This window comes from Pituophis catenifer, unplaced genomic scaffold, assembly GCF_029215685.1.
Source record: "Pituophis catenifer annectens isolate HBS135680 unplaced genomic scaffold, rPitCat1.0.hap2 SCAF_2, whole genome shotgun sequence".
Lineage (NCBI taxonomy): Eukaryota > Metazoa > Chordata > Lepidosauria > Squamata > Colubridae > Pituophis > Pituophis catenifer.
The window spans coordinates 266,737,443-266,749,968 of NW_027256882.1; the positions used below are offsets into that span (position 1 = coordinate 266,737,443).

Below are 12,526 nucleotides of genomic sequence, written 5' to 3' on the forward strand. Positions count from 1 at the left end.
GAAAACCAAAAAAAAAAAAAAAATGATGATTCAGGGAAGAAAATAAGTGGAAGCATGTCTGTAAAATTACACATCAGAATAGAAAAATAAACCACTAAAATTAACATTCCATGTAAAGAATGAAGTAGACCTGGTGATTGAAGGAGAAAAGTCGTCATACTCATAGGAAGGAGAGAGATCAGAGCGACTGCCACTACCCTGTGAGAAGGGAATGTCCGAAGGACTAATTCCAAATTCCTTTACTCTACAGCAGCAAGATACAGCAGAGAAATTAAAAGAAAGTGTTCTTGTAAAAACAATGAAAATCATGTTTGCAACTGCACAAAATGCTTCACAATCTATCTAGACTTAACTCTCTGGTAAACCTCTTGGAGAGAAAAAAAATTAATAGGGAATTGAAGTCAGTGGGTGGAGACTTGAACATCTTAAAGATCAATGACTGGAACCAAATAAAGATCGTATCTCCCCCCTAATGGCCTATGAAATACACCTCTGAATATAGATTCATTTGTATAACTTCATCAACTGAAACAAAAGTAGCAGGTTTCATCGCCTATACTGTAACATGGACTTAATGACACATTACAGAGTATGAATTCGATGCAATTCATAGATGTCCACCAGTATTATCTAACTACACATGCTTGGAACGTGTTTCACTGAAAACTAGAATTTATATATTAAACATAAGTCAAGTCTCTTTCCAGTCAGACTTCAGACCTGGTGACCTCAGAGATATGTTCATGTAGTTTTCTTGGCAGTAGCTCAGTAGTTTTTTTATCACCTTCTTCCTGAACCTTCCTAACCTGTCCATAGGACTGATATTCCCTGGCAGTTCTTTTCCAACTAGATACTCTCTGCTTAGTTTCTGAGCCCTGACCAGTTGCCATCTAAAGAACCTAAGAACATTAAGATAGTCAAACCTCAATTTAAAGAGGCCAATAGTCCATCATACATTGACCACCTTAGTAAGGTACACAAAGTCTTAAACTTATCTTTCATTGTTAAATGAAAACAAACTTTTTTCATAGTTTATCTGTACTTTTTTTAAACTTCGTTAAATTTCATTTTTTCTAACCATATAGATGTATATATGTCTAACAATATAATACTGCTAGCAAAGCACCAAAATTAAGGTTTTGTGTGAATATTTTAAACAAATACTCCTCTTACCTATTTGCATATCTTAGTGTATTTAGAGTGTTTTCACAAGATGCCATCCCTGGAGAAATAGTAGCAATCTGAGAGGGGGGGAAATGCCAGAATTATTTTCTTGCAGGATAACAAATGTATACACTTCAATTGGTTGGAATTAATATTTTTTTTTTAAAAGAATACTTGGTTTTGAGGAACATTTGATGGCTAAAATGTATAGTATAAGTGTTACTGAAATTTGAAACAGAAGAAAAAGTTAAAGAATGCATGATAAAACAGGCTAAGAATTTTGTTATAACATACAGAGGAAGCAACGGGAGATGTGGTTAAAAGAACTGAAAGTTACATTTTCTAAAAACTTATGAAAGAAAGTGGTATTATCTTGCAACTTAAGTGAGTTTTTTTAATAAATTAATATACCACTGGCATAGGACACCAGAAAAATTGCCAGGATAAAGGTATTCCAATAACATCTTCATAAATCATACAATAACAATGTTTTAGTTTAAGAAGCAGAAATCCTTCCCATTCAGGAACTTACTGAGTTCCAGCAGGTACATATAACTTATTTATATACAATCCTCAAGAGTTGTCTTTCATACAATGAAAACACTCTGCAACATGCCTAACTTACCATACAGGTGCGAGAGTTTTCTCCAATGAATGAATCTCTTAAGACCTGAGTAAGTTTACTTGCTCTAAATGGAGTATGAGGTTTATTTCGGCCTAAGGCTCTGATGCACTCCTGTAAGAATAAAGATGTTTATGTTTTTTCCTCAGAACCAATGCAAAATTTATTTTAAAGCAACTGCAAATTTGAACAACAAATACTGGATGACAAGCTGAGTGCGTTCCCCTTGTTCTTCTTAAAATATTACAGTACATTTTCAATTAAGAAAACATTATACATTAAAGATAGAATTGAGATTATGTACAGTTCACATTCAAATGTTAAGACTGAAATTCCATTTGATTCTGGTCCAACATGGAGACATGGGCATATACTTTTAATTGCTACTGCGTCTTGTGACCAATAGAGCACTCCACCCTAAAGTATTAAAATCATTTGAACCAGAAATTGAAGGAAGACTTCACATCATTTGCTGTTGCACTGTTAACAGTTCTGCAAACAGGATCTCTTTTTAAAGAAAGCTGACACTTCCTCAAGATTAAACGTTTACCAAATGAAATTAGAAGTTAAGGAAATCTCTAGCACTGTTTTTATCTTTCTTTCTTCTTTCTTTTTCTCTTTCTTTCTTTCTCTATCCATCCATCCATCCACCCATCCATCCATCCATCCACCCACACAGAGAGACCTTACCCATCCACCAAGTCTTTCTAGCTTTGCAAGAATGCCAACAACCTCATAAATAAAATACGAATTAAATCTGATAGCCAAATCTAAGCTAACTGCAATGACAGTAGAAAAGAAGATGGGCTTGGTCATCCTTGAATCTAATCAGTTACAATATTTATTTTAAATAGCTGGCTTTTATCAGGAAATAAATAAAAAAGCTACAACGTACTAAAGGTACTTAAAACAATAGATATTCAATGTATGCAAACATTTTACTGTTGCTAATAGCTAATATCACCATCTCAAACTAGTGTTGCTAAATGCTTAATCAAGAATCTATATGAATGAGCTAGGAAGGATATAAAAATACTCTGGTGTGACACTTGAGAAAATGATTTTTATGACATTGTTAAACATGTTATCCAGATCACTTTATATACAACTTTCAGCAGTTTTTTTAGTATATTAAATATATTTATCTAACTCAAAAACTCTGAGCTTCTGACTATAATTTACCGCTCAAGACAGATTTGAATAATGGCTGACTTTTATATTTCCAAAGGGAGAATAGCCTTTGCTTCTGCATTCAATATATTTTACTGCAACATATGATCTTTGTCATTAGGCATCTAATTTAGTCTCAAGAATCTTTTTTTTTACATTTTAATATAACCTGCCTTTTCCACCTGTCTTTTTAGATTTTTTTTTCTCCATTGGATCAGTACTAACTAAACATAGCTAATTCTTTAATGCAGAAGGATACGTCACTTCATTTGTGTATATTTTATCACCCATTATTATATTCAAAACCTCTAACACTATACTTGTGAACATTCCACATAATAGTCACAATAGGCCCATATGACCAAAACTCAATCTAAAATTGGAATTCATTAAAATATATAGATAGATATTAAAATCTTTCTGAATAATTCCAGTTACAGTGATACAATTTCAAATCATACTGACATATACGCTAGGAAAAAAAAAACGATTAATGCCAACATTATAAGAAACCTCAATAGTCCTCAGTATGGGCAACTATGGTCTAGTATAAGGTAAAGGTAAAGGTTTCCCTTGCACATATATGCTAGTCGTTCCCAACTCTAGGGGGTGGTGCTCATCTCCGTTTCAAAGCCAAAGAGCCAGCGCTGTCCGAAGACGTCTCCATGGTCATGTGGCCAGCATGACTAAACGCCAAAGGCGCACAGAATGCTGTTACCTTCTCATCAAAGGTGGTCCCTATTTTTCTACTTGCATTTTTTATGTGCTTTCAAACTGCTAGGTTGGTAGAAGCTGGGAGAAGTAACGGTAGCTCACCCCGTTATGCGGCACTAGGGATTTGAACCGCTGAACTGCCGACCTTTCGATCGACAAGCTCAGCGTCTTAGCCACTGAGCCACCGCGTCCCTATTCTGTTCTAGTATAGACAGGTATAATTAAGCAGTCCTACAGGGGATATTTCTGATGAAAATAGGCCTCAGGCAGTTCATTCATTGGCAAAATATATCAATGTTTGAAGAATCTATATATTCAACTTTAAGCAATTAACACAATTGTAGATTTTTAATTATTTTAATAATTGGAAAAATGTTTCAGGTCATTTCAAACAAGATGTAGTTAATATCTAAAAAGGATTTAAATGCATGAAGAACAGATTGGGAAATTTTTAATTATCTGACCTGAATATTTTATTTTTGAATTATTTTCAAAGACTGTTGAAAAAAAATGAAGTCTTATTTTTAATCTCCTATTTCAGGGCCCAAACCCCCGGGCCAGGGCCTATTCACAAATGGGCTGTGTGTGCATGCCGGACTGCCATTTGTGTGAGTTGAGCTGCGCCTGCATGGGCATGGCTCGCTGCTCGTGCAGCCCAGTTCCCCTCCCCCCTGCCGCAAATGTTGGAGATCACTGTCCTTTGTTATTTGTCAACTCACAAAATGATTATTAACATCATTCAGAACGTGACAACTCAATAATTTAGTTGTTTCATATACATATACAAGCTGAAAAGGCATACACATTCAAGTACAATATGACTACTTTATATTTATGTGGGGGTAAAAGCAAGTAATAAAGAACAGAAGTTCATGTTTGCAAACAAACTACAGTCTTTTACTTTGAGAGACGTATGTGTTTAAAACTATTTGTAACTGGACTGATACCGACTTGAATATGATCAGCACCTTCTTTTAAGGTCCAAAGCAATATAATATTCTTATTATGCTTCCAGCATAATACAGATTACTCATAACCACTGTTTTTCATAGTGAACCATTCATAAATTGTGTTTTGTTAGCACAAATTAATGTAGACTCCATTGGTTTTTTCAGGGTTAATAAATATAGGTAGTCCTTGATTTATGATAGGTAGGTAGTCCTTGAGCACTTTGTTGCTAAGTGAAACATTTAAGTGAATTTTGGTGCATTTTACGACCTTTCCTGCCACAGTTGTTAAGTGAATCACTGCAGTTGTTAAATTAGTAAGAAAAATATTATGTGAATCTGGTTTTCCCATTGACTTTGCTTGTCAGAAGATCGCAAGAGCGGATCACAAGACATAAATGTATGTCAGTTTCCAAGCGTCTGAATTTTGATGATGTCACCATGGGGATACTGCAATGGTTATAATGTGAAAAACGGTCATAAGTCACTTTTCTCAGTGCCGTTGTAACTTTGAATGGTCATTAAGTGAACTACTGTAAGTCAAGGATTACCTATAAAACATCTATCATGTAAACATAACAAATACAATGCTCTAAAACAAAAGGAAAGCTTCTCCCAGCGAACCTTTGCATACTTTTATTTATCTATGTTATTATAAATTAGAATGTTCCTCCTCTTCACCTTCTATATATGAAAATACAACTCAATAAAGTTGTATACAGAAAATAATATTTACAAAATCTGCCTCAACAATGGAGGGCGGGTGTCTCTCAGTATAGAACTCTGGAACAATCTTGCTCATTTTCTCAGTTCAGACACACAGAATGTTTTTACCTCATTTTGTGTAGTTTACAGTATTTTTTTCCACTGAAAAGCATAGGTACATCAAATATATGCCCTAAGCTTTCTTACTTTTTGATATTATACTAAACATAGCAACTCCTTTTACGTTAATGAAGCCTGGCAAACAGAAGACATACTGGAAGTAGAGTAAGGAAACACAAAGTAGCATTTGAAACTTATTTTTTTTTCTCCTAATTTAGGCCCAACAAAAGTATCAACAAAAAGTAGCATTTGAAGCTTTTAAAAACTAAATTCAAAGACAGCATAAACCTGTCGAAGAAAGATATAAGCATGAATAAAAAAAACCACCTGTTTGTACTCTGTACATGCCTCCATTGATCCACACACACTGAATAATATTCATCCAACTGTACTGCAAACCCTGTCTTTTAGGCACAGAGGCAATTTCTCTAGAAATGTAAAAGTCAACTGTTGCTGGACGAAGAAACAGAAGCAGGAATCCTGAAGCACAGCTCCTTTTAGAGTTTGAAGACTCAGTGAAACTCAACGTACCTGATGCTCAATAAGCTATTCAAAAAGAACTATTTATAAAGTGACCAAGTTGGGGAGTCTGGTGTCAGCCAGCCACTGAACAGACAGCAGTGAGACATCATCTTCCAGCCATTCTTAGAAGACACAGAGACCCTACCTGTTAGCCCTTGCTAATGTAAGCAGTTGGTTATGAGTAATGAACAGAGAACTTATTCTAAAAGCTTTCAAAATCCCTCCCAAAACTATTGACAAAAAATCAGAATTCTCAATCATAAAATTGCATATCTTCCTTTTTCCTCACTTCCTTTGCCATTTTTATTAATGAAAAACTTTAAAAGTTTCAAAATATACCTTGTTTAATTACATCAATAATATAAATTTTTAATTTTAAAAACCACTAGCTGAAATCCTAGTATCCTTTTCATCTTGCAGGATTGGGCTGAGAAACTACAGGTAGCTTCAAGGTAAAAAAAAAAATCGCTTCAAATTTGTCTAACCATTATTTAATTCTTAACATAACACAGAAGTAAAATATCCATTTCAGTCCCTTCTTTTCAAATATTATATGTTAATGTATTTTTTTTCTCAAAGTTTTGTCTACTGAACTTAACCACAAAGTAAATGGGTATATATAAGCACACTTGAAATAACTGTCAAGAATATATAATAGATTTTTATACTATTGTAGACAAACAATACTTAACCATCTGATCATTTCAAATATTGAGCTAAACTTTGATGCTCTTTTAAGGTAATGGGAGTCCTAGGAAAATGCCCAAACTCCTCCTCCAAAGCACTACAGGTAATCCTCAACTTACGACCACAATTGAGCTCAAAATTTATGTTGCTAAGTGAGAAAAGTTTTGAGTTTTGCCCCATTTTACAACTTTTCTTGCAAGATGAATCACTGCAGTTGTTAAATTAGTAACACGATTGTTAAGTGAATTTGGCTTCCCCATTGACTTTGCTCTTCAGAAGGTTGCAAAAAGGGATTACATGACCCCAGGATAGGGTAGTCATTAATATGAACCAGTTGTCAAGCATCCAAATGTAAATCACATGACCATGGGAATGCTGCAACTGTCTTAAATTTGAAAAATGGTTATAAGTCTCTTTTTTCAGTGCCGTTGTAAATTCAAATGGTCACTAAGCAAACTGCTATAAATCAAGGACTACCTGTACTTCCCCAAAGTACAATTGTCTATGTACAATTATTCTAAGCCTTATTTATCCTTCCATATTAATCATCATTAGAAGAATATAGTGAGAAAAAGCAGGAGGGTATACAGTATGAGTATGTCCATGTAAAATAAAATTTCTACTACATTTTTTCACCTATGTCATGTTTTATCTTATTTGGTCCAAATAACATTTACAATATGCAGAAAATAATACAACTACAATTACATATTCAACTTGAAGAAGTGAAATACCGATTGAATTAAAAAGTTTTTTATCAAGAATACTGGACTGACAAAAACAGGCAAAAAATAAAATCTTATAGGGACTAAACATTCAGGTTTAAGCAGCTGGCAACTGGTATAAAAGCTCAAGAAGTTAGTAGTCCATCATTTTCTTGCTTTCAGCCTTTTTTCAAGCAATGCATAAGTTCTATTTTTCCAACGTTCCTTATAAACTAAGGAACCAAATTAGTTTCATAACTAATCAAACCTGTTTAAGATGTTCCAGAATCAACTTTGTATCTATTCTTAGCAATGAAGTAAACAACTTGAAATGACATAAATATAATCAATTCACAGTACTTATCATTTTGTACTTATGTTGACGTGTAACATATATAGTGGCTATTATATGTAAGCATTTAAAATGGAATGACCATCATACATACTAAACCATTAATGTAGTAAACAAATGTTTTTGAAAAGTTTTGCATTTGATATAATGTGGAAAGCCAACAAGTTTAGCTTGAATTCAGTGGCAAGTATTTCTTTTACCTTGAGTGCTAAAAGGCTCTTGTTAATTTCAGCACCTTCTAGTCGGGTTTGCCTATCTGCACTGGAAGTATCAGCTCCTCTTTCATTTCCAGCCAAGTCAATTAGGGAAAATTTACCATGTAGCTTCCCTTTCCTCCGAAGGATGATCTGAAACACTGCATGACTTCGAGATGAGTGTGCATTTGCTGATGTTTGGCCAGATGTTCTTTAACAAAGAGATGGGGGTGGGAAAAACAGAATGAAATGTCCCTGAATGTTATTAACAAGATTAGTGCGTTCAACACTGATAAGACTATAATTTCTGTTAAAAATTAAGGCATATTCTAACAAAAAAGTAAGAAACATTTGAAAGGTATATATTACAATTATGCTGTCCTCCTCACAATTTTGGTTGAGACACATTATTAGCATGTTTTCCATTTATACCACAAATTCTACAATATCTCTAAATTCCATAAAAATATTTAAAATATATTTACATGTGAACATAAAATGGGACAATGCTTAAAATAATTGTTAATACATTTGAAAACAGTAATTTGTTTATATTAAAACTGCTTCTTATAAAAAGAGGAAAAATCTATAAATTGTATGGAAGAAAAACTTTCCTCTAAAATATAGGCAATTCTGAAACTCTATTTAGGTTGTACTCTAAGAAAATACACATTTTTTTAAAAAAAAAATCAAACTATTTAATTTTTTTTAATGTTATCTATTATAATTTCATAATGTGAAAGGGGAAAAAAGAATACCTGCAACTGTTGCCTATCTCAATAAGTTTTAGAACATCTTCAACACATTTAACCTCTCGCTCCTGTAATCCCACCACCTGGACTTGCTGTTTACCATCTTCTAAAACTCTTAATTTGGTCTTCCTGTTCAGTAAGTCGAAAACCTTACAGGGGGAGTGGGAGGGAGGGAGAAGAGATGTATGTGTTAGCTAGGGAATTTCTGAAGTATTAACTTAGTTCTGTTGAAACAGTTGATTATATAAAACAGAGAAGAAGCATAAGCACAGAAGATAAAGTTTCAGAAGTTATATATTTTAGGAATAAATCACGTACCTTTCCACTATAAATCTCGAAAAATGTTGCATATACTTGAAGTTCCAGTTTTTTATAATTTGGCTTCTTCAACATTAAAAAGACATCTCTAGCTGCAAATAGATTACAATTACAGGAAATGGGAAAAGGAAAAACTTCAGAAATGCACAACAGTTCACATACGGATATATTTATTAACTATACTGAGTGATCAGCTAAAAAAAATGCTGGAATTTATAAAACAGTTTCTGTGTTCATTATGCTTTATCTACAAATACAGAGTTCACATGTAGTATGGAACTGTATTTTGACGCTAAAGGCACAAACAGAATGGAACATAAATAACAGGCTTGCGCTATTCCAACTCCCATCCCTCTTCCTTCAGAATTGCTTGAAGAAGGCCTGTAACATCAATGACATCCGACCCAATTCCCAACTTGCATTGTATGTGTATCTGAAATTATAATTTAAACCAGGAATCATAATTTAGTTGTTTTTAAAAGTCCAAATACAAGTTCTGAATTGCTGAGCTATTAACTAGAGTTTAATTTTCTTGATTCACATATCATAAGCTAGGGAATGACAATATTGATAGATATTGGTTATTTCCCTTCCAGAAGAATAAAATGAAAGGGATAACTTTTCACACAAACATACAGCATAAAATAAACATGGGCTCTGTACATATTCATATATCCCATTTGTGTCCTGTCCCCCCTGCTTGTGCATAGATTCTAAAACCAAATTAAAATGTTGCAATTAGCATTTATTTTGGAATAAAGTTTTAAATTACAATGTAAAACAAGTAACAAAGTGTTTTACCCTAAGGATTATGAGCTAACAAAAGTTTGGCAAAAAATATGTTCCCACCTCTTTTAACTCATGTCAGACCTCTAAACTCTATCTCAGGGGTCGGCAACCTGCGGCTCTGGAGCCGCATGCGGCTCTTTGGGCCTTCTGCCGCGGCTCCCTATCCCATTGCTGGCTGGCCCCGCCCCTTGCACCTTTTTTTTTTTTTTTGAGTCCATCCCAAAGCAGCAGGAAGCAAAACCAGATAATTCTGGTTCCACTAACCATGACTTAGGTTTGAACCAGCAGTCTTATTTTCTCAGATCTGCTAAACTCAATTGAATGTATCTCTACTATTGCTGTAACCACTGTTTTTTCTCCCCAAAAATGTTACTGCTTTCTATTTATTTAAAAATGTATCAGTACAGTAGTCCTCATTTAATAACTGTCTTATTTAGTAATTGTTCAGTTACAATGGTGATGAAAAAGTAATTTTATGACCTGTCCCTGCATTTATGGCCTTTGCAGATATGTAAAGCAAAGGAAAGCTGAATTTAAATCATAAGCAGATTATGATTTCACTTGGTCACTGTTTCATTTAATGACCAAGTTGCAGCTGTGTTCTGTACATGAGGACTACCTATCTCATGTTGTGGTCACTAAATGAGGACTATCTGTAATCTTTTATTTTTTTGTCCCAATATTTGGGGAAATAGGGAAAAATGGGGGGGGCATAACAAGGTAGTACAAAATAAAGCATTTTTAAAGGACGGGGCATGAGAGAGATATGGAGAAAGAGAAAGAAGATGAACACTGCAATCCATGTTTTCATGCTAAACAACATAAAAGTGATTTTGTTTTATCTGTTTCTGATTTTTTTAAAACTTTCTAGTTTAGTCTATGTAGCTCTGATAAAACATGGTGATCTTCCATCTGAGTATTAACCAGATCAACATATGCTTACCTTTCCAGGATTAAAATTCAAGATCAACATGTGACCCATATACCTAGTGATTAATTTAAATTGACAGGTATATCCATAAGTCACAAATGGTTACATTTTGAAAAACCTGTATACAGAATCAAGTAATTATAAGAAAAAAAATGTAGTAGTGGGCAACATGTTGAGGATGTACAGGGTTGTACTTACTCTGAATAATGAAAGTTTACTGAGGGATTACTCAGTAAACCCCGAGTGTCATTATGGCAAAAACGGAGGAGTTTAAGTACTATGTACACTGCTTTGGGATATCAATCCCTCTCTCTCAATAAAAAGTCTCAGGAGTCTCTCAGACACCACCTTAGAGATTGTTGTGGCTGTGGAATAGCGGAGACATTTTACTGAACTTTCAAGGAAAAAGGAAAGTTTTCTTTTTTGGGGGGATATCACAAAAACCTCCTGCTAAAAATGTTCATTTGTCTCAAAGGTGCTTTTTCAGGAGGCAACTGGACTTTCTTGTTTTTTCTTTGAAGACATTTCGCTTCTCATCCAGCTGTCTATAAGGAATATAAATCCTTCCATTCCCCACTATCCTGTCAGAGCTGAAGAAGTTTCTTGGATGAGAAGCAAAACGTTTTCAAAGAAAAAACAAGAAAGTCCAGTTGCTTCCTGAAAAAGCATCTTTGGGACAACCATGACCTGGATGACTGAGAAACTCTCTATAGACTTTTTTCAAATGTTCATTTGATTACATTTTCCAAGGTCCATCCCAAAGTGGATCCACATTACACAACTAGTGTTTGTTTTCAACTTTGAGGGCATGTTTTCAGCGATTTCAACTATAATCACAGTAGTATTAAAATTTCTTACCAGCAAGTGCATAAATTCCTTTTGAACAGTCTTGGTTCTTTCCTGAAAAGTCACCACCCATAGTCTAAGGCAAAAACAAAATGAGCAATATTAGAGGGGCAATTATGTAAATTCACAGCCTTATTTATAAAGAAGCATGACTATACTATCATTTTCACTGAGCAGACCCATGTAAAATAAGAGAAATTGTTCTCTCAATATGCTCAAGTTCCCTTTATAGTGCCAATAAATACCTCCCCTCCCCCAAATGAAATAAAACTTAAGGTAACTATGGATGTTTTACTTTAATAGCAACCCATCTCTGAAGGCTTAAGGGTCTGAGTAGACCTCTCTGTCTTCAAGGATCTTTACCACACTGGTGTGACCTTACTGCAAGACCTCCCTAACCTGAAGTTGCTCTTGAAGGCAATGCCTGCTCTCATCACTCAAACTAATCCCAAACACAAGAGTTGTGGGGTGAGTTATCTGATCCCCAGAGAATTTCTCACTGAGGCCCGAAGGAAAACAAGGAAATTTAAAGCTCAAAAACAGGAGAAGGAAGACTCTTCATATCAGGATTCAGGTCAACAATCCTAGAGAGGAATTATAATATGAATGGAACTCTAAGCATCTGATCACTCTACAGAAGGTATTATTCACAGCTGGGGAACCTACTGGCAGATGCTATAAGGGTCACCCAAAGAATGTTGAAATTAACAGGAAAACATACATGGGTTTTTCCACTGCCTGTTTGTCCATATGCAAAACATGTAGCCATTCCTCTTTCAAATATGGTTTCCACTAGCGGTCTGGCAGTAAACCTTCAGCAAAAAAGAAAATAACATTCAACTATATTTAGTATTTAACTCAAAACTAGTGAAGCTCCATACAACAATACCACACTTTGCTACAATTCTTGTTCCATTCTTATCCAAGATTTCAACAGCTGAGTTTTAAGAGAATCAGTAGAATTACTATGATCAGAAATTATTTTTGAA

The 12,526-nt window shown here is 34.4% G+C and overlaps 1 protein-coding gene across 4 annotated transcripts in view; it reads right to left on the minus strand.

Annotated features, from left to right (window-relative positions):
* The window catches only part of KIF2A (kinesin family member 2A), a 57,910-nt gene that overhangs the window by 5,522 nt on the left and 39,862 nt on the right, over positions 1-12,526 (minus strand). For 2 of the 4 annotated variants that reach the window (XM_070938857.1, XM_070938856.1), the window contains exons 10-17: positions 12,259-12,349; positions 11,550-11,613; positions 8,972-9,063; positions 8,660-8,802; positions 7,908-8,112; positions 1,790-1,900; positions 1,174-1,241; positions 131-244 (exon numbers count right to left, since the gene is read on the minus strand). In XM_070938857.1, the coding sequence (XP_070794958.1) occupies positions 131-244; positions 1,174-1,241; positions 1,790-1,900; positions 7,908-8,112; positions 8,660-8,802; positions 8,972-9,063; positions 11,550-11,613; positions 12,259-12,349 (888 nt within the window). The remainder of the gene's footprint in view (positions 1-130; positions 245-1,173; positions 1,242-1,789; positions 1,901-7,907; positions 8,113-8,659; positions 8,803-8,971; positions 9,064-11,549; positions 11,614-12,258; positions 12,350-12,526) is intronic. The other 2 variants (XM_070938859.1, XM_070938858.1) reach the window with 1 other exon arrangement.